Source organism: Neomonachus schauinslandi, chromosome 10 (assembly GCF_002201575.2).
Source record: "Neomonachus schauinslandi chromosome 10, ASM220157v2, whole genome shotgun sequence".
NCBI lineage: Eukaryota > Metazoa > Chordata > Mammalia > Carnivora > Phocidae > Neomonachus > Neomonachus schauinslandi.
The window spans coordinates 107,114,464-107,139,820 of record NC_058412.1 but is presented as its reverse complement, the minus strand read 5'-3'; the positions used below and the strand labels follow the sequence as shown (position 1 = coordinate 107,139,820).

General features: G+C 41.2%; 1 protein-coding gene across 1 annotated transcript in view; it reads right to left on the bottom strand.

The window, feature by feature from the left end:
* GPCPD1 (glycerophosphocholine phosphodiesterase 1) overlaps positions 1-5,765 on the bottom strand; it is a 52,256-nt gene extending 46,491 nt beyond the window's left edge. Inside the window, exons 1-2 of the mRNA XM_021689166.2 lie at positions 5,563-5,765; positions 242-318 (exon numbers count right to left, since the gene is read on the bottom strand). Of these exons, the coding sequence (XP_021544841.1) occupies positions 242-290 (49 nt within the window). The 5' untranslated portion in view covers positions 291-318; positions 5,563-5,765. The remainder of the gene's footprint in view (positions 1-241; positions 319-5,562) is intronic.
* Positions 5,766-25,357: the final 19,592 nt, after the last annotated feature.

The window sequence follows — 25,357 nt, the reverse complement described above, 5'->3', positions numbered from 1 at the left end:
CTCGATCCCAGGACCCTGGGATCACGACCTGAGCCGAAGGCAGACGCTTAACCACTAAGCCACCCAGGCGCCCCCTTAGGTATACTATACTCCAAGCACATTTCTGAAAAATAAGGTAAGTTCTAAAGATAGTTTCATCTAAAAATTAGTCCTATTGTAATAACAAACTGCATATTTAAGATAATCAAGATAAAAAAAATACTCATGTAAAATTTTGTTTCAAAGTAAAATTTTACAATACCTGGTAAAAGAGTTCCTCTTATTTCAAAAGTAACCTGAGAAGGTGTCATTCTGATGGATTTATTTTACAATGTTGAGCTAGGGAGAAAAAGAGAAGATGTCATTTAAAATATATAAAAATCTTAGCTCTAAATAGCTACCACCAAGAAACAAATTAAAAAACAAAACAAAACCCAAAAATAAATAAATCAGAACTGTGAACAAAAGATTCCAGAAAACTTATATATAAAGGCTGAATGATTTAGGAAGTACCTAGCAATTTTTAAGGCATAATGTTAAAACCTTTTCTGTGTGTAGGGACCAGAAAAATTGCAAAACAAGTGTCCAAACTTTTTTTTTTTTTTAAGGATTCAAGATTCTGTTACAAACTTTCTCTTCTGATAAGCAGCTGTTCTGAACTCAATCTATCTTTCCCCACCAGGCTCATGTTATGACGGAGGAAAAAAAGCAAAACAAAAACAAAACACAACTACAGACAGAAAAAAACTTGGCTCAAGAGAGAATTTCTACTTCAATAAGGTTTCAACTTTAATAACAAGGAAACAACTGAAGAACTTAAGTACCATTCACTGAAACAAACTAGTTATGTTCTGCAACAAGATGCAGATTCTGCTTCTAAGTAATGTAACTAATAACTTAAAAAAAAACACAACCCTCCCCCATAAACCACTCTTTTCAGATTTTCTCTGGACTGTTATTACTCTAGTTCTGTAGACTCAAATTTAAAGTCTCAACTCTGTGCTCTATTACCAAACCCTATTGATTCTAATTGATCCTACATATAGGCCCTTCTTTCTACGGTCTGAACTTCATTCAAAATCCTAAGCATTCTAACCTGGATTGGATTCTGCATTCTTGGATTCTGTCTTCCCAATAATACATTTTTTGGATTTGTCTTTGTATTCTGTCTTCCCAATAATACATTTTATGTCAGTTAAAATATTCTTCCTCATGTCCCTGACTAGGAATTACTTCGATTACTTACAGAAATCTAAACCCCTAATCCTTGATGTACTATCCACATTTTCTCTCTAGCTGATTTTTCATTTCTTGGTTGTTTTTCCCAGCCAAACCAATCTGTTTACCACCCCCTAATTTAAGTACCTGAGGAAAGATAACAGATTTTTAAAAATATATACAGTATCAATTCTAAAGGAGACTATATAACTTATATATAGAAAGAACACACACTCTACACAAGGGCAGATCATTCTACATAACTTCTCCAAACCCTCCCCAAAATTTTGTGCCCCAATTCACCAGTATTCCTAAAATAATTCCAATGTCTTTACTCTGCATCATTTCATTAGTTTACCAGCTTAAAGGTTATTTGTATTTATACATTATTTTAAAAATCATAAAGTAATTTTCATAGCTATTCATTCTTCTATTTCCCCTTTGCTCCTTTTCCCACCCCATGAATGTATACCCAACTCTGCAATGACCATTCAATGAACACTGCTGCTCAAGTAACTACACTTCCAAGCCAAGGTAGATCTATAGCAAGCAGTTCTCACTGGGGACAATTCTGCCCTCCAAGGGGTACTTGGCAATGTCAGGAGACATTTTTGGTTGTCCCAACTGGGAGTGATACTGCTGGCATCCAGTGGCTAGAGGCCAAAGTGCTGTTAAACACCATGCAATGCACAGAATAGCTCTCCACAAATAACTGTCCACCTCCAAATAACAATAGGGCGGAGGCTGAGAAACCTGATCCACAGGGGGCTGCTATGAGGGTCAAAATTCCAGACTCACTGTTAGCTACAAACTATTTATCATCCCACTTACATCAATGATAAAATGTAAATACTGAATATTCGTATTAAGCAAGACCACCGGTCAATGTGGTTTCATATCACCTTCATACAGAATTCCCTATTTGATAACTACCATTTCAGTTAGAAAACCCAAGACCGTGCACTAGAGAAAATCCTGTCCTTGATCAAAATAATTTGTGTCTAAGAACAAACACAATCTATTTAAAGCATATACATTCAGTTCTAGCACTGCCAAAGAATGTTCTAAAACTAAAAATAGCTGTAGACTGTTAACCCCCTCATTAAACAATCATTATCCAAGTATCTTATTAGCTCTCCTTTAATATGACATCTGATAGGAATCGGAGTACTAACTCTAAGAATAGTAATACTTCCTTTTCTAATAATTAAATAGTTCACTTAAACACCACACTCTTACCTTTAATTTATGTCATATAAAGAAACCTCAAGACTAGCAAAAGAGCTTGGCTTTTACGTAACTGAATTTTGGGACACAGCAAAAAGCCCCATCATCCAGGAAAACTGGTGCATAACCAACCTTAATCGCAACCTACAACTTCTACTTTCACCCAGTATTTACTGTCAGTTTTCAACAAAGGACTACATAATCTCATCTACATAATTACATAGTTGCTACTCAACTATTTTCTGATCAATTTTAAATATCTATTTTAGCCAATTTTAGGGAAATCAAATGTAATTATTCCCATGTATTAAAATCAACAACTGGCACAAAATTACCTCTAAATTTCTACTGCATTAAATGGGAAACTTACATAAATTCAATTGATTATTAAAATTGACTTTCATTCTTAAGGTTGCTTGTAAAAGTGCCTATAGTAACTTGGTGACAGTTATTGTAACAGCTGCAGTAAATGTACTGTACAAAACCACATACACAAGCACAAAAACACACCCCCCCCCAAAACCTCCCTGGATGTCAACAAAGCATCATTTTTCGTTTGGATTGCCAAAAGTCCTATAGTGTGGTTTAATTTCCTCTCTTCCCCCTCCACAATTTAATACCATACCAAATAAAAGCCTGGGGAGCTGCTGCTACATCAGTTTACTTGATTGTGGACAGAGGCCAAAATTCTGGTGCAGGATTGGCGTGCACAATTTTGGCACCCAGCTACCACCAAAACAGTAGTGACAAAGTAAAATACTGTACTGTTGCAGAATGCAAAATTTACACACCCACCAACACTTCCTCTTCCAAACAAGCAAAAAAAAAAAAAAAAAAATCCCAACTTGGACAGGGGAGGTCTTCCAGACATACACAAAACAAGAGTAAGGTGAAAAAATCTAGTCATTTTCATGTACATGAGCTGACTGTAAATGTAATTTAACCAACACAATTTGTTTTATATAAAACTTCCATTTTGTGCTTTTTGAAGATAAATATCAAACAGTATTCTCATCTGAGATTTTGAGTAGCATCTAAGTATTTTAACATTTTTTAAAGACTTAAGCAATTAGTAAAGTATGACATTGTAATTTACATTCAAGAAATATTTCAGAGTTTACACTACCTGCCAAAATAAATTTTACTCTATTTTTTTGGTCAAAGAAACTATCCCAACACATGACCTTACTGGTCTACCAGCTTGAGGAACAAAAGGGGTATTTATTTATTTATTTTTTTAAAGATTTTATTTATTTATTTATTTGAGAGAGAGAGAGAGAGAAAGAGAAACAGCATGAGAGGGGAAAGGGTCAGGGGGAGAAGCAGGCTCCCTGCTGAGCCAGGAGCCCAATGTGGGACTCGATCCCAGGATTCCGGGACCATGACCTGAGCTGAAGGCAGTCGCTTAACCAACTGAGCCACCCAGGCACCCCAAAAGGGATATTTAAGCAAACCAAGGTACAGGAACATTTAGTTTACAGCTATATTGAGATCACAGATATTTTTAGTTAAAATGTGTTTTTCTGGCTGAAAAGAACATCTCTGTCTTCCTTCAAATTTTTTCAAAGAAAAAAGCCATTTCCAAGTCTTACTCTTTCCTAGACTCCAGCAGCTTTGGTCCTCATAATTGGCTATAAAGAATATATGAAATACCTATGTTTTCCTAAGTTAATTTCTGTTAATCCTTTTGGAGGATCATTATGGGCCCACTATTCTGACCCCAGTATACTTGAGCCATGCAGACACAAATGGATTTTCATAAAGAAAGCATTTCTGGAGATTTCACTAAGCCAGGTTTATTCCTGGTTCAACTTTCTAAGCAATGCAGTAAAAGTTTTCCAAATGTTTTCCATTTCACTTTGTCTTGATATTATGTCATGTATAGTTCATATGCCTTCCCTGGTTAGATTACATACAAGGATTTGATTCATCAACCTACTTTTTGTAGGTATCAAATTTTACTCTGCCACTGTGAGATTTCTTTTGTGGTCATTATTTTTCCGAACAGAATTTTTCTAAGTCTTATTTTGTGTAGAATACTGGTTCTCCCCAGTTCTTAAGTCCAGAACAGATTAGGCCACGTGCAGTTTTACCTGTTTGCTTTATCCTGAATCATTTGTATCCAGACCATCAGGAGTTGAAAAAAGGACAGATAGCTTGTATTTACTTCTTAGCTAAGTCACAACTGTCAGAAATGTAGCAAGAGGGAGAAACATGAAGGGGTAGAGAAGGGGGTAGTTACTAGGCGCGAATAGAGAGGGCTACAGAAGAGTATGAAGAAAACATCATCAGGTCTAAACATCCTGCTCGGTTCAATCTTTTTCTATGTCGGCACTATATTGGACTCCACAGCTGCCTCAAAATAAAAGAATTCTCTGCAATTCATGACTGAATTCATGAACGATTTTCTTTATGACGGGGCAGTGGGGTGAGAGGGGGCTGATGAAGCCCCTAACTGATCGAGGAGTTCCCCCAGAGGGCATCATGGCAATCTGAAGAGCTTTGGGCCAAGAGCAGTTTTGGAGAGACGGTGCAGCTTTCCCAAAATTGCATGGAGAGCAAAGATGTCTATTCCTGGGACCTCTCCTTAGGATAAGAAGGCACTTCGGTTTTTTGGAATAACTGGATTATACAAGCATGCCTTCGACTATGTGGTTAGGCAATTTCAGAAAATAAGCAGTTGCCAAAACACTAAGAATTACGCATAGACAGATCGAGTAGTGGTGAGCGAGGGGCATGCTGCGGGTTAGGGGTGCACAAACAGATTTCAGTGGCAATTTTTGTTTCTTCGTTCCTTAAGTTCGTATACTCGTGGTGGTCTTAGGCTCTATGAATTCTGGCAGGGAAAATACTGTACAAATTTTTCAGAGAGGAACTAAGCACCAGGCAGCCCAGCGGAATCGTGGGAGCAAACAATAAAAGTCGAAATAGACAGAGGGTGCCCACCGACGTACCGGCGCGAACGTCCAGGCCAGTGTTCCCCAGGGGACAGTGCCCGCAGGGCCGGGGCCGGGGCACCTGCCCACCCCTCGCCCCGCCGCATCCCCAGCCGGGCCGCCCTGACAGCTCGGTTGCCACGTGAGCTGCCGCCGCGGCCTCCGCACCGAGCGCCGGGCCAGGCCTGGCGGCCCGCCTCACCTGCCTGCTCCGCGGGTCCGCGCCGTCACCGCCGTCGCCGCCGCTGCGCTCGAGAGCGAGGGCCACGGGCCGAGAAGCCGGGCGCCCGCCGTCAGCGCCTCGCCAGCGCTCCCCCAGGCAGCCCGGGGCGGCGCCGAGCGGCAGGAAGCGGCTCCACTCAAACCGGTTTCAGCTGCTCCAGACCAAACCGCCAGGCCACCCCGCGGGGCGGGGCCTGAGGGGCGATGGGGCGGGACTTGACGTCACGCCGGCGCCGTCCTGGCCAATCGGCGGCCGCGCGTGGGGGGCGGGCCCGCGCGTTCCTGGAAAGGGCTAGCGTCGGCGACCGGGGGCGTCGGGGCATCCCCGGGGTCCCCCCATCCCGTGCGTGTTTTCCGCAGACTCGGAACCCAGCTAGGTGCAGCACAGACATCCGGACTGGGGTCTTAGACGCATTCCTTGCTCCCCAAAACCGCCTTAGAACGACCAGTCGTGGAGGCCGGAGCTGCAGTTCTGAAATGCATTTTTTGCCATTCAAAAGTGAAGGAAATTAGCAGGCCTAGTGTTTTCTGGAAACTTTCTTTCGTTACAAAACAGCAAGCACATTTGGACCAAATCTTTAAAGTTGAAAACGAGAATTGAGCGTTTATACCTTTGCTACACAAAATCTTACAAGGCCAGCAGCATCACCTGGGAGCTGTCAAAATTGCACTCCCAGGACCTTTTCGGATCTGCCTAATCTAATTTGCATTTAACAAGATCCCCAGGTTATTTGTATGCAAATTAAAGTTTGAAGGAACTTTTCCCAAAGCAAGACAGACCCTCTCTGCAAATTTCTTATTTTGTGAAAAATCAGCCCTACCAAAAAAAAAAAAAGCAAAGTTTTCTCTCTTTTGTTTGTTTGTTTGTTTGTTTTTATATGACAGAGAGAGACACAGCAAGAGAGGGAACACAAGCAGGGGGAGGGGGAGAGGGAGAAGCAGGCTTCCCACGGAGCAGGGAGCTCGATGCGGGGCTCGATCCCAGGACCCTGGGATCATGACCTAAGCCGAAGACAGATGCTTAACCATCTGAGCCACCCAGGCGCCCCAGTTTTCTCTCTTTTGAAGGTCACAGAAAAATTAATCAGCATTTGCCACTTACCTAACTTAAATTGTTACCTTCCGAGCGTCAAAGTTAACTTCTGGTTAACCTCTAATATAAAATTACATTATCAATATTTCATTTAAATCAAGTGAGATACTGAAAATTAAAGAACCACCTTTTTAGTGGGTGTTGAAGAACTCTTGCAGTAAGAGATAGCTCAGTGTCGCAAATTGGTTGGAACGGGCCTACTAAAAAAAGCATTTGTATTAGATAAACTCTAGCTTTAGAAAGAGTTTCTAGTTTTATAAATCAAAGTGCTCACAACCACACTTGATATTTCAGCTTGGATTTAACCCCAGGGCATTTCTGACAATGTCACCCATTCAGTTACTAAACAATTATTAAGTGCATGCTTTGTGTTAGGCACGGAATGCAATGGTTTTTTGATGGCACTTTTAATACCAAATTTCTTAAAGAATTAAAGTTTCCTCCCAATTATGTACCATTATCTGCGCAAGTCTGCTGTTGTACATTTCCTAATAGCTTGGAGTTTCATTTCTCTGTTGTTAGTCATACTTGAGTGATGGATTTCTTCCCTTTGAGTTTGCTTCCTTTAAATATTTATAATAGATCTTTATTTTCCTGTGATCACCACTTAGTCAAGCTTTATTTGTCTGATGTTCATAGTTCGAGTTGATGTACCCAATCCATGTTCCTTCCCTAAGTCCTATTGAAATTATAGAAGAATTATACATATTTGAAAGATGCCATCAGTGGGCTGGAAGTTGAGGCACTTCTTCAAGATCTAAAACAAACCAGTAGCATTAGATGATTGGAAGAATAATAAGAACAGAGAAACTTGGACCCCCACAGGGAAAGAAGGTACTCCTAGAGATGCCATTTTACAAAACCTTGCTCAGAAATTCTTTAATAGTGCAATATATTTAGATTACATCATATATTTCCCATTCTGATTGAGATATTGAAATAGAATATAGAGAATATATTCTTTCCTCCTGCCACTTCTGTGGAATGTTATAATTTTTCAAAAACATGGTTAATGAGGTTAATTTACTCATTTCCAGGACTCCATATGTATTGAATTTTACAAAAGATTAACATCTTATTTGATTACATAATGAAATATGTTATCTCATTTGTCTAAAATCAACACTGCATGATCTCACTTTATACCTTAATTTTTTTAAAGGTGGTAATATCACCAGCCAGGCTCCAAGATCTGACGTTTACTGCCTACCTGCTTGTACTCACTGTAGTTTCCTCTTAACTCAGGCAAATGAAACCTGAAACCACCCCTCAGGTGATAGCAATTACCTTAACAAGACCTCCTGGCCCAGACTATCCAGACCCTTTGAGCTAAACCCCTACTTTAGCTTGTGCAGAGGGGCCATGGAGTGACCTCTGGAATGACCTTCCATTACTTTTACCTCATTATAATACTAAAATCTCTGCCCAAGGAGGAATCTCAGCCTCATTTACAGGACATACAATGTACGTATAGGCATGTTTCTTTAAAGCGCATTCGCTACCTTATGCCTGCCCCTATACACACTGACAAGTCTTCCCTATCTAAATATTCATCCTAACCCTAAAAGTAAGGTACGTATTCACCCATCCTCGGGGAGTCATGACTTTGGAAGCTGTCCTGTATCATCTCCTTATTTGCTGCAAATAAAGTTTTTTTCTTTGTGCAGCAACTCACCTGGTGTAATTTCTGTGACCCACCAAGGAACAAACCCAGGCTTGGTTACAGTAATGATATTGATGAAAAGCTCTAGATTTAGGGGCCAGACCTAGACTTGAATCCAACCCTTCACCATCTCTGACATTTTGAGTATAAATAACCATTTTTTGTAACTGGGGACATCTTCAATTTGATTTTGACTAAAGTAACTTTTCATCTATAAGTCATCTGTGGGCTCCATTGTGGGTCACTAACCAGCCCCATATGGGTGTTAGCTCAAATTTTCATATTTAGGGTAGTAGGATACCATCTGTAAATGACCAATACATTGGTAAAACTGGATATCATGGAACAGCCTCTAAAGAAAAACTGCCACGTGTAACGTAAACATAATTACAACTCTGGAAGGCATCTGCCTTAGGGACTCTAGGAATCAAGACGTTGTAAAATTAAGAAGTACAAGTTATATCAGAAAATGCTGAGCTAAGCCATTTTGTTGTTAGCCTTTTCCACTTATTATTTTTTGTCTTTCCAAATGCCTCTCAGTCTCGTGCATTCTGCGTTAAAATGGATTCCCCAAGGGAATTCCCTTTACTGCTCAAATTGTTCAACAGTTGACTGGCTACCATTTTATCATTTTAGTGAAAATATTGATGACTGTCCACAGAAGGAGCTGTTGTTTTCTGGGCATATCCTTCCTCTGAACAAAAGTATTCTAACAGCTCCACTACCACACAGCAGCCTCAAAATCCCAGCTGCTCTCTCCTGGCTGGCAGCGCGCCAGAGAGCCCAGATTGAAGTCAGGAAGGCAGAGGTTCTTGGCAATAGTGGTGCATTTATTATATGAATGATTTAGATGGGGGAGATAGAGGCAATGATTCTGCTCTTTGTTGTACTCCCAACTTGTTGGCTTACACTATACCATTGTTATTTTTCCTATAAAACAAAAATGAGAGTGAGAACTAACACTTGATTGCTTTTATCTGTTAGATCTCTACTTGGCCCTCCTATAATTGGGCTCTCAAGGGCAAGGACTACGTATTATTGATCTTCACATCCCAGCACAGTGCTTGGCCCAGAGCGGATATAAACATGCTTATAGAAATCACTGAAAATTTCAGGAAAAAGTATTAAAGCAAGTTTGTCAATTCTAGATGTCAACATTAAATACTAAGCCATGTTGTGTCTACCCCCTGGAGAAGCAGGGGTTCAGCTGCTATGGGTTCCATTGTATGGCCTCCCCTTACACTCATATAACCTCATCTTACAAGAGTATTGCTGTGGCTATCAACACTGACATTGAGTTAGATGACATTCTGACCCACAGCCTTGGACATATGGCTCACGTAGTGGTGATGTTGTTTTAAATTTAATTTTGAATACACACCCTAATCCAACGAAGACCCCACCACTCCCTGTTACTCATCCGTTGTCCTAATCATACATTTCACAAGTCCTACCTGGCCCAGATAGGCCTCTGAGTTTGGATTCCAAGGCAAGAGAACAAACTGATTATCCTAGTCCAGCTAGGCTAAAGAGAACCTCGTCTTCCTTTCATGAAAATAAGTGTATGCTGTGGCTATGGTCCTTATTACATTTTCCTCCTAAAAAAGCAAATTAAGTCCCAACCCAAAGAGTATGGAGAGAGGGTGAGTATCATCCAAACCGCTTAGGATTCATCCACCTTACCATGCAATCAATTAATGTGACTATACATAAAAATGCTAAGGCATCCAAAATTAAAATAATCAAAATAGTTTCCTAAAGAAGAGGAAGAAAACACCAAGGACCTATGAAAAGTGATGGCAGTTAGAATTTTGGGGGCATCTTTTTTTCTGAAGATCTAACTAACTACTAGGCTGGGTTTTTAAAATCTGATTAAGTGGCCTTCCTTCATTTAATACAGACATTATATCTATGATTCATGATTAGAGGACTAAATTCTAGTGTGTGTAGTCAACCAAAGTCCATCAGAAATGGAAATTGTCTCCGAAATTATTTTCTTACCCGGCTAACAACAGAAATGAGCATTGATAAATTCAACTGTTTGGCTTTAGAAATGTTTATTTTACTGAGTCTAGGGAGAGAAGTTCCCAGTAGGGAGTTTATGACAGAAAAGTTCTGTAGGAAAATGGCCTCTGAGCCTGAGAAAACTTGTCATTAAAATCAGTGGTTATTTCCTTAGGTATCAGATCGCAGTCCAGAGAAGCCACTGCCAAGTCACCCATTCACCATTCAAATCATAGAATTATGGCCAAAGCAGGCACCCATTGTGTAAGGCAAATGACCCAAAATTGTTTTGTAGATAAAAACTCATCTCGGGCGCCTGGGTGGCTCAGTTGGTTAAGCGACTGCCTTCGGCTCAGGTCATGATCTTGGAGTCCCTGGATCGAGTCCCGCATCGGGCTCCCTGCTCGGCAGGGAGTCTGCTTCTCCCTCTGACCCTCCCAACCCTCCCCCCTCTCATGCTCTCTCTCTCTCAGTCTCTCTCTCAAATAAATAAATAAAATCTTTAAAAAAAAAAACTCATCTCGGAAATTTTAAGGAATTCAGAGACCTAAGAATCCTGTAATCGTCAAAAATCTCTTTTTGTCCTCAAAATAATGCTAATTTCACTGTGTGCCAAACTCAGCCAAACCAAGATTTCCTCCAGGATATCTATTCACCTCTATTTAAATATTGTTGGCATATGTTGTCTGTGTCCTATAGGCCAAGTTTGTGTCATAAACTTTATTATTATGAATCTATAGTTTTAGAAGTCTTCCCCTTTGGGGCGCCTAGGTGACTCAGTTGTTAAGCGTCTGCCTTCGGCTCAGGTTGTGATCCCAAGGTCCTGGGATCGAGCCCCACATCGGGCTCCCTGCTCAGCGGGAAGCCTGCTTCTCCCTCTCCCACTCCCCCTGCTTGTGTTCCCTCTCTCCCTGTGTCTCTCTCTGTCAAATAAATAAATAAAATCTTTAAAAAAAAAAAAGAAGTCTTCCCCATTGCTTGCGTCAAGTAATTCTCTAGTTATATGGCCTAAATGTAAGATGATGATGATGATGATGATGATGATGATGATGATGATGATGGTAAGGAGGGGGAAGAGAAAGAGGACAAGGAGAGGAAGAAGAATTCTTGGAAGAAAATGACTAATAAAAAAAAGAAGAAAAGAAAATGACTAAGAAGGAGAAAGAGAAGAGGTAGGAGATTTATTCTCCATAGTCTGCTTCTCTGAATTAGATTCCACCACCTCCCCCAATTTATCCCTCCTCTTTTTATTATCCCAATGGCTCTCCACCATTAGATAGTTATTCTTTAGCTAGCTCCCACCTACCTTTCAAGCTTTATTTCTGACCCAAGCCACTTCTTTCCTTCCCAGTCATTCTAAAGGATTCAGGGCCTTTTCAATCTAGAACTTTGGCATTCAGGGTTCAAGGTGTGGTTCTTGAGCCAGCAGCACTGACATTTCCTGGGAGCTTGTTAGAAATGCTGAATCTCGGGCCTTACCCCAGACCTGATGATTCAAAACCTGCATTTTAACAAGAACTCTGGGGATTCACATGAGCACAAAGTTTGAGAAGACCTCTTAGAAGACCATTCTTCACTGGCCGCGCACCAACCCACTCACTTGAACCAATGTAAAATTAGCTCCAAGAAGCAATCAAGTGATCTGCCGCTCATCCAGGAAGCATTTCCTTGTAAACAACCTCCTCCCTTCTTCTTAGTTCTTCTTTTGTGGGTGTGACAAAACTTTCTGTGGGTAAATTTTTTTTTTAATTTTTTTTAATTCTTATGTTAATCCCCATACATTACATCATTAGTTTTAGATGAAGTGTTCCATGATTCATTGTTTGTGCATAACACCCAGTGCTCCATGCAGAATGTGCCCTCCTCAATACCCACCACCAGGCTAACCCATCCTCCCACCCCCTCCCCTCTAGAACCCTCAGTTTGTTTTTCAGAGTCCATCGTCTCTCATGGTTCGTCTACCCCTCCGATTTCCCCCGCTTCATTCTTCCCCTCCCGCTACCTTCTTCTTCTTCTTTTTTTTTTCTTAACATATATTGCATTATTTGTTTCAGAGGTACAGATCTGAGATTCAACAGTCTTGCACAATTCACAGCGCTTACCAGAGCACATACCCTCCCCAGTGTCTATCACCCAGTCACCCCATCCCTCCCACCCCACCCCCCACTCCAGCAACCCTCAGTTTATTTCCTGCGATTAAGAATTCCTCATATCAGTGAGATCATAGGATACATACATGTCTTTCTCTGTTTGACTTATTTCGCTCAACATAATACCCTCCAGTTCCATCCACGTCGTTGCAAATGGCAAGATCTCATTCCTTTTGATGGCTGCATAATATTCCATTGTGTATATATACCACATCTTCTTTATCCATTCATCTGTCGATGGACATCTTGGCTCTTTCCACAGTTTGGCTATTGTGGACATTGCTGCTATAAACATCAGGGTGCACGTACCCTTTCAGATCCCTACTTTTGTATCTTTGGGGTAAATACCCAGTAGTGCAATTGCTGGATCATATGGTAGCTCTATTTTCAACTTTTTGAGGAACCTCCATACTGTTTTCCAGAGTGGCTGCACCAGCTTGCATTCTCTGTGGGTAAATTTGTATAAGCAAATGTCCCTCACCCAGATTGAACTCTATGAAAGGTATTGGTTTCTGGTTTTCAATCTCCTCTGCCCTCCCCAATGAGACTGTAAACTCCTTGAAGTCATGAACATTATCTTATTTCTATTTTGAAGTCCCAGTGCCAAGAACAATGCCTATTAAGATGGCCTTGTTGAATTCTGTTGCCTGAGGAAATAAAGGATTGACTTTTAAAGCCCACCATATCTTGTAATTAGACTCAGCCACTTAAAGGATCATCTAATCCTTAGTAGAGTTTAAAGGGATTTCAGAATCACAAATCTTGAATCTCACAGGACTATTTAAATTTGGCACAGCGTTGAGCACTAAACTATTCTCCATCCTGTTTCTGGTACAAGAGATGCCCTGAGCCAAAATGAAGGGATCTGTCATCTTACTATGCCACCCTATTGCCACCACAGGCTTACACTGTGTGTGGTACTTTGGTCTTTGAGGTTTGAGGGCAAACACCACTCTCTTCCTCCCAGGCCCCAAGATAGTCCCCTTTGACTCTGGGTCCAAAAACTTCTCCTAGCAGCCCATGGAGCAATTACACCCCATCTCCAGTTCTGTAGTCTTCAACCACTTCAGTTTCCAAGAATCCTTGATAAGGAGGCAATCACGGAAACATAATCTGTTTCTGTGATAAGGGTTTTGTAGCACCCATTGTTGGAAGGATATGAGGAAATGAGTACTCTGGCATGTTAATCCTTATTGAATTCATTGATAACACTTTTTTGGAGAATATTTGAATCACAGCCATGAAAAATTTAAGTGTGCATAGCTTTCAACCCAGAAATTATACCTCTAGAAATGTATATTTACAGAAATACTAATACAGGCACATAAAGATATACCAAGAATATTCATGTAGCATAGCTTGAAATTGCCTAAAACAATCCCCCCCCCCAAAAAAACAGAAACAAACGAACAAAAAAAACAGAAGTAAAAAGTAAAGCAAGGTAAACACCCCACAATGGGAAGTGTGGCAACAGATACATAAGTGATGCTCATTTGTTTACATATGAAATACACAGCCACTGAAAATGTGAATACTCCTCATGTACCCACTTGGAAAGATGTTTACAGTCTATTTTTAAGTTAAAAAAAAAAGCAAATGGTAGAGTGCATAATATGATCCCACTTTTAAAAAAAGTATATGTTGATCTATGTATATATTTATAGCGATGGATGTTTTTATAATACTTTTTTTTTTAAGATTTTATTTATTTTTTGACAGAGAGAGACACAGTGAGAGAGGGAACACAAGCAGGGGGACTGGGAGAGGGAGAAGCAGGCTTCCCGCAGAGCAGGAAGCCCGATGCGGGGCTCGATCCCAGGACCCTGGGATCATGACCTGAGCCGAAGGCAGACGCCCAAGTGACTGAGCCACTCAGGCACCCTATAATACTTTTTAAAAGGTGAAGAAATACACAAAAAGGTAGTGGGGCTATGTGATATTGTGGCTTTTTTTGCATTTTTCTCAGTTTTTTAAAGATTTGATGTGAATAACTGTTAATTTTTTTATTGTGCCTGAGAATGATAGGAAAGATTTTTCATATACAAGTGCTCTAAACTACAAGCGCATCTTCTCCATACTGAATTATGGTAACAAAGGAAACAAAAATAAAACAAGAGAATGTAAAATTTGGGGAACAAAAGAAAAGTATCACTTCTTGTTTCCACTGAAAATCCTCAGTCAAATCAGGTTGAGAAATGCCATCTACAGAAAACAGCATATACTTGGCATGCCAACAGCAGCTCCCCCTCCTTGTCCACCGTAGTAAGCCCGATGCACACATAGCCCTGCTGTCCCCCTCAGAGGAGAGGCACTGCTGTCCTTTGCAACACAGCATACAGCGTAGGGAACATTTACCAATGACGGGCCTTGGAAGAAACACATTAGCTTTCCCTAACTATGAATTTGTCTGACTCCTTTCTCTCCCCATCTCTCTTGCAACATTCCTGGGGGGTATAATGTACAGCCACCATGTGTCCACATGGGCGTCCCGACCCTGGGCCTTGGCTACATCTCCTTTCTTAAGATTCCCACTCCAGAGAGAACATCCTAGCACACTCAAGTGACAATGACATTATTATTCCTGCTCTAATTTTTTTTAAAAAGTCATTTGCATACATCGGTATGCAACCTAAGCTCCCATCATGATCCAAACAGAATTGAACTCAACAACTGTTCAAATGCTTTATCACTGAAAAAGTTTTTCATATGCTCAGCCTGCCCTTACTAAGTCATACTAAGTCAGAACCAGAATTTTGCACCAACATTGTTAGCAGTTAATATTTTAAGTTTTCTTCTTTTGGGGCGCCTGGGTGGCTCAGTTGTTAAGCATCTGCCTTCCCCTCAGGTCATGATCTCAGAGTCTTGGGATCGAGCCCCACATCGGGCTCCCTGCTCAGCGGGAAGCCTGCTCTCCCTCTCCCACTCCCCCCTGCTTGTGTTCCCTCTCTCGCTGTCTCTCTCTCTGTCAAATAAATAAATAAAAATCTTTAAAAAAAAATAATAATACATTTTCTTCTTTTTTTGCCTTTTGGTACTTTCTAATGTTCTACAATGAGTATTTATTGCATTTGAAATAGGGAAGAACTGCATACCAGACAACGTGCTAAGAATTTTACATGCACTATTTTATTAAACCCTCCCAACCATCTTAGGATACTTTTATTAACCCATTCTGCAGCAAAGGAAATGAAGTCCATTGAGTTGAAATAACTTGCTGAGTTCAGCTCCGCTACCTGGCTTTACAGAAACACCTCATCCTTTTAGGCACTCAATTTTACAGCCTATAAACCTAAGATTGCTTTGACCTTATCAAGTGTAAAGGTTAAAAAAGAACGTTGGCTGTGAAGGAGTTCTTATGTGAAACAGTCTAAAGAAAACATCTTTTTTAAATTTCTCTACAGATGTCAAGTACAACCTGTTAAAATAAACTCCCAAGCAATAGCAGGGAGGAGCTAGCTCGTGAATGGGTTGTGCACACCTCTTCCCAACCTCAAGTTCACTCTCTTTAGGTTGGTGACTTGAAATTAGCCAGGGTGGGAGTCAGAAACCAGAAAGCACTGCAAATCAGAGCCTTTCCCTCCGGAGAGCTGGTTGTTGGATATTTACCAGCACATCACAACTCCTAGATTGAAAGATAATGGATTTACTGGGGCGCCTGGGTGGCTCAGTTGGTTAAGCGACTGCCTTCGGCTCAGGTCATGATCCTGGAGTCCCGGGATCGAGTCCCGCATCGGGCTCCCTGCTCAGCAGGGAGTCTGCTTCTCCCTCTGACCCTCCTCCCTCTCATGTGCTCTCTCTCATTCTCTCTCTCTCAAATAAATAAATAAAATCTTTAAAAAAAAAAAAAAAAAGATAATGGATTTACTGGTTTGGCTCAAATTCAGGTTTTATTTCTTTATTTAGGGAGAATGATTCATCACTTGGCTCTGCATGTCGTGAGGTCTATTTTCCCAGTGCAATGTCGAAGGAATTTCAAGAATGGCAAAAAAGCCTCAGAAAAAGATTTTTCCCATTTCAGCTATTTCAATCTGATTAGAGAAACAATACACCACATACAGTATCTTTGGGTGCTGATGTGGGCTTTTTTTTTTTTTTTCTTTTGAATCTCTCTCTTGCTTGTTGTTCCCATAAAGGGCCCAGATTAATATTTTTATGAATAGTCCATTTTGTTTGTCATACTTGTGCCTTGGAATAAGTAAGTTCATTAATCAGACCACGTTTCTTCTCCCATGGAACCATAGCTTGCAAGAATGCCTGGCATGGAGAAATTAAGACATTTTATCAAAATAAGGCAGTATTGGTCAACATTATTTTAGCGATTGGTATTCAAACCCTGGAAAGCTTCCGTTTCCTCCATGATAAAAGATGGAGAATTTCTCAGTATGGCTGCAGAAACGAGAAACTTTGGGGTTCATTTTCCCCTCCTGAAAGCCAAGTTGCGAGCCAATGGAGACAGAGAGTAAGAGTCCTGCTTCCCCGTCTGTGTCTTCAAGCCACTGGCCACACTCACCGGGCTTTCTCCAAGTGGGTCCTAGACTGCCAGCCTTCCTATATGAGACATGTAGGTCAAACTGCCCCACTCGTAGTTGCTCAGGCTGGGAAGCAAAGCTGGCCTCTGATTGGACCAGGGTTAGACACCCGAGCAGCTTCTCTCAGCAACTTTAGCTGAGATACTGTGATAGTTTCCTAGGACTCCTGTAACAAAGTACCACAATGTCAGTGGCTAAAAGCATCAGAGACTTATTGTCACAGTTCTGAATGCCAGAGGAGCAAAATCAAGGTGCCAGCAGAAACCTGCTGTCTCTGAAGGCACTAGGAGAATCTGTTCCATGTTTTTCTCTTAGCTTCTGGTGTTGCCAGCAATCCTCAACATTCCTTGACTTGTAGATGGATCGCTCACTCCAGTCTCTGCCTCCATCCTCACACAGCATTCTCCTTGTGTGTCTGTCTTCATGTCATCTTTCCTCTGTGTGTCTCTGTGTTTCTTCTTCTCTTTTTCTTTTTTTTTTTTTTTAAAGATTTTATTTATTTATTTGACAGAGAGAGAGACACAGCGAGAGAGGGAACACAAGCAGGGGGAGTGGGAGAGGGAGAAGCAGGCTTCCCGCGGAGCAGGGAGCCCGATGCGGGGCTCGATCCCAGGACCTGGAATCATGACCTGAGCTGAAGGCAGACGCTTAACGACTGAGCCACCCAGGCACCCCATCTTCTTCTCTTTTTCTAAGGACACCAGTCATATTGGATTCATGCCAACCTTAATGACCTCATCCTAACTTGATTATGTCTGCAAAGACCCTTATTTCCAAGTAAGGTCACATTCACAGAGATGGGGGTTGGACTTGAGCTTGTCTTTCTGTGGGTCACAGTTCATCCCATAACAGACGTTGAGAAGGAAGTCCTCCGTAAGTGCCATGTATTTAGGCCAGGAGGTTGTAAATAATCAGGGCAAGTCCAAGATGAGTCAACAGGGGAAGGCAGTAGGAAGAGGAAGAGACAGGCAGAATAGATGTACAGAGGGAAGCAGAAAGAAGAGTCTCTGAAAGATGGATGGTGTGATTTCCACTGCATCCCTGCCATGAAAACATTCATTTCTTTCTTTATTTTTGTTCACTTCAGAGACTATCTCTTTGTATACTGTAAAACCATTAGAGCTCTGCCCAGAAGAGTGATTTCCCCAAAGTCAGTGTGGACGAGTAATGATTCCTTGGAGACACGTTCACTAGCCAGAAGAGAAATGAGAAATACAAAGGAAATGTCATAAATTCTCCATGAAGCCAAATTTATCACATAAAAAGATATCCTGTAATAAATACTATTTATTCTACTTTTTAAAAGTTAAAAATAGCCATTAAAATTGAAATGGCAGTTGCTTGTTTTGTTTTATAATAGCTTTCTTTTTCTTATACCACGGATAGATTGTTACTACCATTTAGTACTGTGGAAACTGAGGCATAGCGAGGTCAAGTTCACATGGCTAGTAAATGGCAGATATTTTATATGTTTTTATATATATTTTATATGTTTTGTATGTTCTATTTGTCAATATTAAAAGTTGGCAATCCTTTGTCTAGACCCAGAATTTTTAAAAAATTGACTTTGTTGGATTAAAATTTCTAAAGTCTGATAACCACTAACCTATGCTGAAACCCAGGAATTTCACACACCTAACACCCACCAGCTCCTCTAAGTAGGAGATTCAATTCCTTTCTCTAATGAATTCCACACCAGCTTCTTTTCCCCCTAATGTCTCCTTAGAAATAAATTTGCACCATGCTGAGAGTTCTGTCAGGCCTCCCTTGCAGCGCCTACAGGGCTCACAGCAATTCCTCATTGCTTGGAAACTGCACTCTCGAAGGGTAGATACGTGGTGGCAGCTTTGTGCTAAGAGGTCCAACCTCCCTGGCTGTCGCTAATTGATCCAGAAGTGAGCAGCAGTATCTGCTTGGAAAAATCAGATTTTTCTCTCCTGTCGTTTTAGTATGCATTTCTCCAAAAGCAAACTCAAAGACAAAGATATGTATGCAAGTAACTTATTTGCATGGTGATCTCAGAAAGTATTATGAGGTGAAGAAGGGGACAAGGAAAAGAGAAGAGGCACTAAAGAATGTGTAAGTCCATGGTGTGATGGTAAATGTTTAATAATTCACTCTCTAGGAAAAAAAAATTGCATATGCCAATTTCCATGGTTATCAATACTCCCACCATGGCCATGCTTCAGCTACCAACATAACATCACTAAATGCTGAGCCATGATGAAATGCGCAATTGAACCTCACTATACATTTCCACCATGCAAATATAATAGGTGTAAATAGCCTTAAGAGCAATTAGGAAGCAAGTTTGAGTATGTATTATCTTTGTTTTTGTTTTTTTTAAATGTTTTAAATAATTTTTATTTTTAAGATTTTATTTATTCACTTGAGAGAGACAGAGAGCATGAGTGAGGGAAGGGGCAGAGGGAGAGGGAGAAGCAGACTCCCCGCTGAGCGGGGAGCCAAGGCAGAGCTCGATCCCAGGACCCTGAGATCATGACCTGAGCCGAAGGCAGACTCTTAACCGACTGAGCCACGCAGGTGCCACTTACCTTTGTTTTTAATATAATTTATTTTAATAATGGCTCTGAGCTTGCACAGGTTCTGAAAATTTAACAAATGGCTCTTGGCCAGTACAACAGGACTCCAGCATGCTGCACAAGAGGGAGTGACCACTGTGGGCAACCGGGTCTCAGTCCTCCTGGGACGCTTGAGAGGCTGTGTAAACACCACGCTATCCTGCTGAGGGGTGAGGAGGCTGAGGCACGTATCTGCCAAGTCCATCTCTTATTCTACGAGGGCTACTTCTGGGGGCATGAACTTTGTGTACCTGCTGGCTCGCCTCGCTTGAGACAGTGGCCAGAGAACAGCTCTGGACAAAGAGAAGGTGTGGGAAGCCATAAACACATAGGAGAATGGTGCACACGTGATCTTCGGGGCAGGCTGAGGGCCACGGTTAGGGCACCAGCAGAAACTACTTCACCAGGAACTGGGAATTTTGAATTTGGAGACTGGAGGTGGGGAGCACTTGTACTGAATCTTCTTTCATTTTTTTAATTAAAAAAAATTATTGGGGGGGCGCCTGGGTGGCTCAGTCGGTTAAGCGACTGCCTTCAGCTCAGGTCATGATCCCAGGGTCCTGTGATCGAGTCCTTCATCAGGCTCCTTGCTTAGCGGGGAGTCTGCTCTTTCTCCCTCTCCCTCCGGCCCTCCCCGCTGCTCGTGCACTTGCTCACTCTCTCTCTCTCTCTCTCTCTCAAATGAATAAAAAAAAATCTTAAAAAAATTATTATTGAAGTATAGTTGACCTAGAGTGTTATATTAGTTTCAGGTGTAAACATAATGATTTGACAGTTCTATATATTACTGCTCACCATAATAAGTGTAGTCCCCATCTGTCACCGTACAACATTATTACAGTGTTATTGACTATATTCCCTATGCTGTACTTTTCATCTCCAGGACTTTGCGTTAAGTCTTCTTAGCAGAGGACTCTAACAGGAAGTGTCATGAGCTCCTACAGCTCCAGAGTTGCCCTGGTTCTTGCATCTTAAGGCTTGCTTTGCACCTATTGCCAGCATCTTGCGTTTCTTGCCCCACTCCACGTCAGTGCTTCTCACTTTAACACGTAGGTGAATCACCTGGATATCTTGTTGAACTGCAGACTGCCATTTAATAGTTCCAAGGTGGGGCTTGAGGTTCTGCACTTTTTATTATTATTATTATTTTTTAAGTAGGCTCCACACTCAATGTGGGGCTTGAACTCACAACCCTGAGATCAAGAGTCACATGCCCTACCGACTGAGCCAGCCAGGCGCTCCGAGACTCCTTAGTTCTGACAAGCTCTCAGGTGATGCTAATGCTATTGGTCCAGGGACCATATTTTTGAGTAGTGAGACTCTAGTATATTCCAACTAGTATATTCCAATATATTCGCTTTCTTACAACGTAAAGAGAATCAGTTTTTTGTTATTAGTAGCCCGAAGAATATTACCTAATACTGGGGCCTATGCTTTCTGATGAATTTTCATATTCCTTTCCCCAAGACACCACCTAAGAGGTCAGTGCCAAGCCATGACTCCTGCTGAGTCATGTCTGTTGAGAGCCTGGCCCCCCATGTTTCCCGCATTTCCCAAGTCCACGCCCTTACCTAAAAGGCAGACTATTTCCACTACCGCACAGAACTTTTTGGCTGTTCCAACCAGGGTATGGAAAACATTTTAGCCTACAGGGGAAGAAGTATTGGGATGGAGACTCTGAAATTTTTATACCGAGTCCTTGGTCTCAATCCTGTAAAGACATTTCTTGCGTGAGCTTGCTGAAACTCACCGATTGTAGTTTAGAAAAAAAACCACAGGTTTTTCTAAACGCCTGTGGTGTATTCAAGCCTAAAATGTATAATCTGAACCTAATAATGAAAAAGTCTCATGATTGGTCTCTACTGTTCCAGAATGTCACCTCATCTTTCTTTGTCTTTGGCAGACAAAAGCTGAGGAAATGTTCCAAATTAAAGGAAATTACAGAGATACGACCATCAAATATAACAAGTGCCTGGGCTGGATCCTGTTTCAGAAAAAAATTTCCTGTACAGGACATTTGGGGACAATTGATAAAACCCGAATATGGACTGTAGATTAGGTAACAGTATTCTATCAATGTTAAATTTCTGTGATTTCATAAGAGAATATTCTTGTTTTTAGGAAATATACACTAACGTATTAGGAGTAGAGAAACAGAATAGAGTGGTGGTTCCCAGGGGCTGGGGGATGTGGGAAATGGGGAGGTATTAGTCAAAGGGAGCAAACTTCCAGTTATAAGATCTAATGTACATGGGGACCTAATGTACAGCAGGGTGATTAAAGCGAACAATACTGTATTGTGTATTTGAAAGTGGCTAAGAGAGTAGATCTTACCACGGAAATGTTAATTATGTGATAGGATGGAGATGTGATCGCTAATGCTATGGCGACAATCATTTTTTAACATAGAAATATATCAAACCAACAAGTTGTACACCTTAAACGTACACAAGGTTGTGTATCAGTTATCTCAACAAAGCTCGAAAAAAAAAATCTCCACACATACTCAAACCCAAAAGGTCGTTAGCCCTTGTCAGTTCTCCCTATAGACATCAAAAAAAAAATTACATGATTTTGAATGATTGGAAAGATAGCTTAAATGTGCCTATTTGTTCTCAAGGATGATGGAGTATTTAAGCAGGCATAGAGGAAAAACTAAACAAAACCCTAATTAACTCTAAGAGTGGAATCCATGGACAAGGCAAGCTTTTTAATATTGCGAACTTCGAATTTCTTTTTTCTTGTTAAGCAATCAGTATAAATAATCTCCAAAATCATAAAACTCAAATCATAAGTTTGAGAAAATATGGTATGATCCTTACCGACCCTACAAAAAAAGGGGGGGGATGGGGGTAAGGGGCATAATAGATACAGCCTCCCGAGGTAATCCGTGTGTGTGTGGGGGTGTGTGTACAAAGAGAAAGAGAGAGAGCTAGCAAATATTGTAAAATGTTAAAAATGGTGAATCTGGGGGTACCTGGCTGGCTCAGTCGGTAGAGCATGCGACTCTTCATCTTGGGGTTGTGAGTTCAAGCCCCATGTTGAGGGGAGGGGTAGCACTTAAAAAAAAAAAAAAAGCGAATCTGGATAAAGGATATACAGAAGTCCATGGCATTATTTTTGCAATCTTCTTTATGTTTGAAATTACTTCAAAATAAAATAGTAACAAAAGAAAGCAAGGGGCAGAGTCCCGATGCCTCTTGTTCAGTAACTTCAGTAAGTGATGAGATTTCAGTGACTGACTTCAGGCTAACAGAGGAGGGAGGCAAAACTTACACCTTCCCATGTCCACCTGCATCTCTCCTCCTCACTCTGCTCCAACTTGGCAGAGAGAACGATAACTACCACCTTTCCATGCCCCCCTTTCAGCTCGTTTACAGATTTATGCTCCATGTAGGCAGAGTTATTTGGCTTTGCAAATACGCGTAAAAATTCGTGAGTTAAAGGTCTCTATTTTCCTACATATATTCTAGAGGGGGAGAGAGGAGAAAAAGGAGAGAGAGGAAGAGCGAGAGAGAGAGAAAGAGGCTAAGAAGGAGAAGGAGGAGGAAGAGAGAAAGGAACAGAAGAGAAATGGGTAGAAGGAAGAGGGAGAGAGGTGTCTTGGGTCTTTTGGATAATTTGTGGAACTCAAATACAATAATGGGATGCCCTAGAATCTAGGATCTAGATCAGTGCCTCTCAAACTCTAACTTACCCTTGAATCACCAAGGATCTTGTTAAAGTGCAGATTCTGATTCAGCGGTCTGGGCCCTGTCTGAATTTCTAACAAACTGGGAGGATAGGATGGGGGTGGCTGATGCTATCAATCTCTTTGAGTAAGCAAGTACTCTGAGTTGCAAGGCTTTGAGTAGTGAGGCTCACTGCAGTCTAGCCATAGTGGAATAATACTCAGGGAATATGTCATTTTGTAGGCCTTTCATGTCTGCGATTCGTCTCTCACCTGATGTTCTTGGGTTACATCATGTATTTTCAGGAGCTCCAGCTGGTGGGGCTTCAAGGTGATGCCACTATGAGTCATCAAAACATGACATGGATACCTAAAATCATAGGGTTGCCTCTTGAACAAAAGCACTCTTCACAACACATGACCTGGTGCTGCAATCCTGGGTTTAATTTGCTTCCCCTGTAGAGGCCACTTTTAGGCAACAAGCTTGAGCAATGGAGACCTGAGTGAGGTAGAAGTTTCCACAGTGGCCACCAGACAGAATACAACAGGCCCATTAGGCGACCCACCTCAAAACACCCATACGCCCTAGCTGACCAATGGGCTACTTACAACTGGGCACAGGTACCAAAAAAGGAAACTTCCATATGTTCCCATATCTCCTCACCTTACCCCTTAACTAGAGCCTCCCACCCCCACCCCGCCTTCTGGGCTCTCCTTGGCTGTCCTGCCTCCCCGCCCCCCGCCCCTTGCAGTGTATTCAATAAACTTCTATCTTTTCTCCTTTGTTCTGCTTTGGGTGAATTCTTTCACAGCTGTACCACTGGTCTCCCCCACCCAATCTAGTCGTCCCACAGCCCCCACCCACAAGAGACCAGCTGATAATCCATACCCGGCCCTTGTGTGGTTGCTTTTACATAATGACTCACGAAAGCAAACCACAAGTGGGGAAAATATTTACATAGAAGGTAAATAACGAACATCAAGACTATATCCATTATCTTTGGTTCCAATTTCATTTACCTTTTCCCACAACACATTTGCCAAGACCTTTGATAAATCCCTGAACTTCTTAGGCTATTTCCACAGCTAGTAAGCAGTGACAGTAATATTTACAACGCACCAGGGATGTTGTGAAAACGTGGGTTTGGTGATCTTTCTAAAAAAAAAAAAAAAAAATTTTTTTCTGTAAAAGCTGGATGCAGAAATCACAAATACAGAGATAAACTCTACAAATTTCCCAAGTCAAGTAGAAGTTATGCTGAACTAAATGATACCATGCCCTTTTCACCTACAGAAATCTTTCTTTTGGGCTTAAAGATTCTATACGACTTGATTATTTGGGGAAAATGTCCTTCCATTTCCAGTCTCAGCTGCTTGAAGGAGAGCTATTTGTATTAAATGTGAATCATAGCTTAGAATTTAAACAATGGCAACATGATGTACTAAAAATGCTATCGAGGAACACCTGGGTGGCTAGGTGTCCCGGGATCCTGGGATCGAGTCCTGCATCGGGCTCCTTGCTCAGTGGGGAGCACGCTTCTCCCTCTGCCTGCTGCTACCCCTGCTTGTGCTCTCTCTCTCTCTCTCTATGACAAATAAATAAAATCTTAAAAAAAATGCTATCGATCAGATAAATGGAAAGATAATTAGGTAAAAGTTTATTTGAACACTTAGTCCATAACTTTTTTTTTAAGTTGGCTCCATGCCCAGTGTGGAGCCCAATACAGGGCTTGAACTCATGACCCTGAGATCAACACCTAAGCTGAAATCAAGAGTCGGATGCTCAACTGACTGAGACATGCAGGTGCCGCTACACTTAATTCATAACTTTTAAAATTCATTTAACTTAATAAAGATTTTTATCTTCCAAAGACATTTATCTGTATTGTGTTTATTGCTATAAAAATCTACCCATTTTAATTTCACAATGCCACTTTTTTCAATAACAAAAGGATTAAAAGCTATTCACGAGATGCATATGGAAGAGATATATGGTCCCTCTTTAAGGTGTTTTTTCTTTCTTTCTTTCTTTCTTTCTTTCTTTCTTTCTTTCTTTCTTTCTTTCTTTCTTTCTTTCTTTCTTT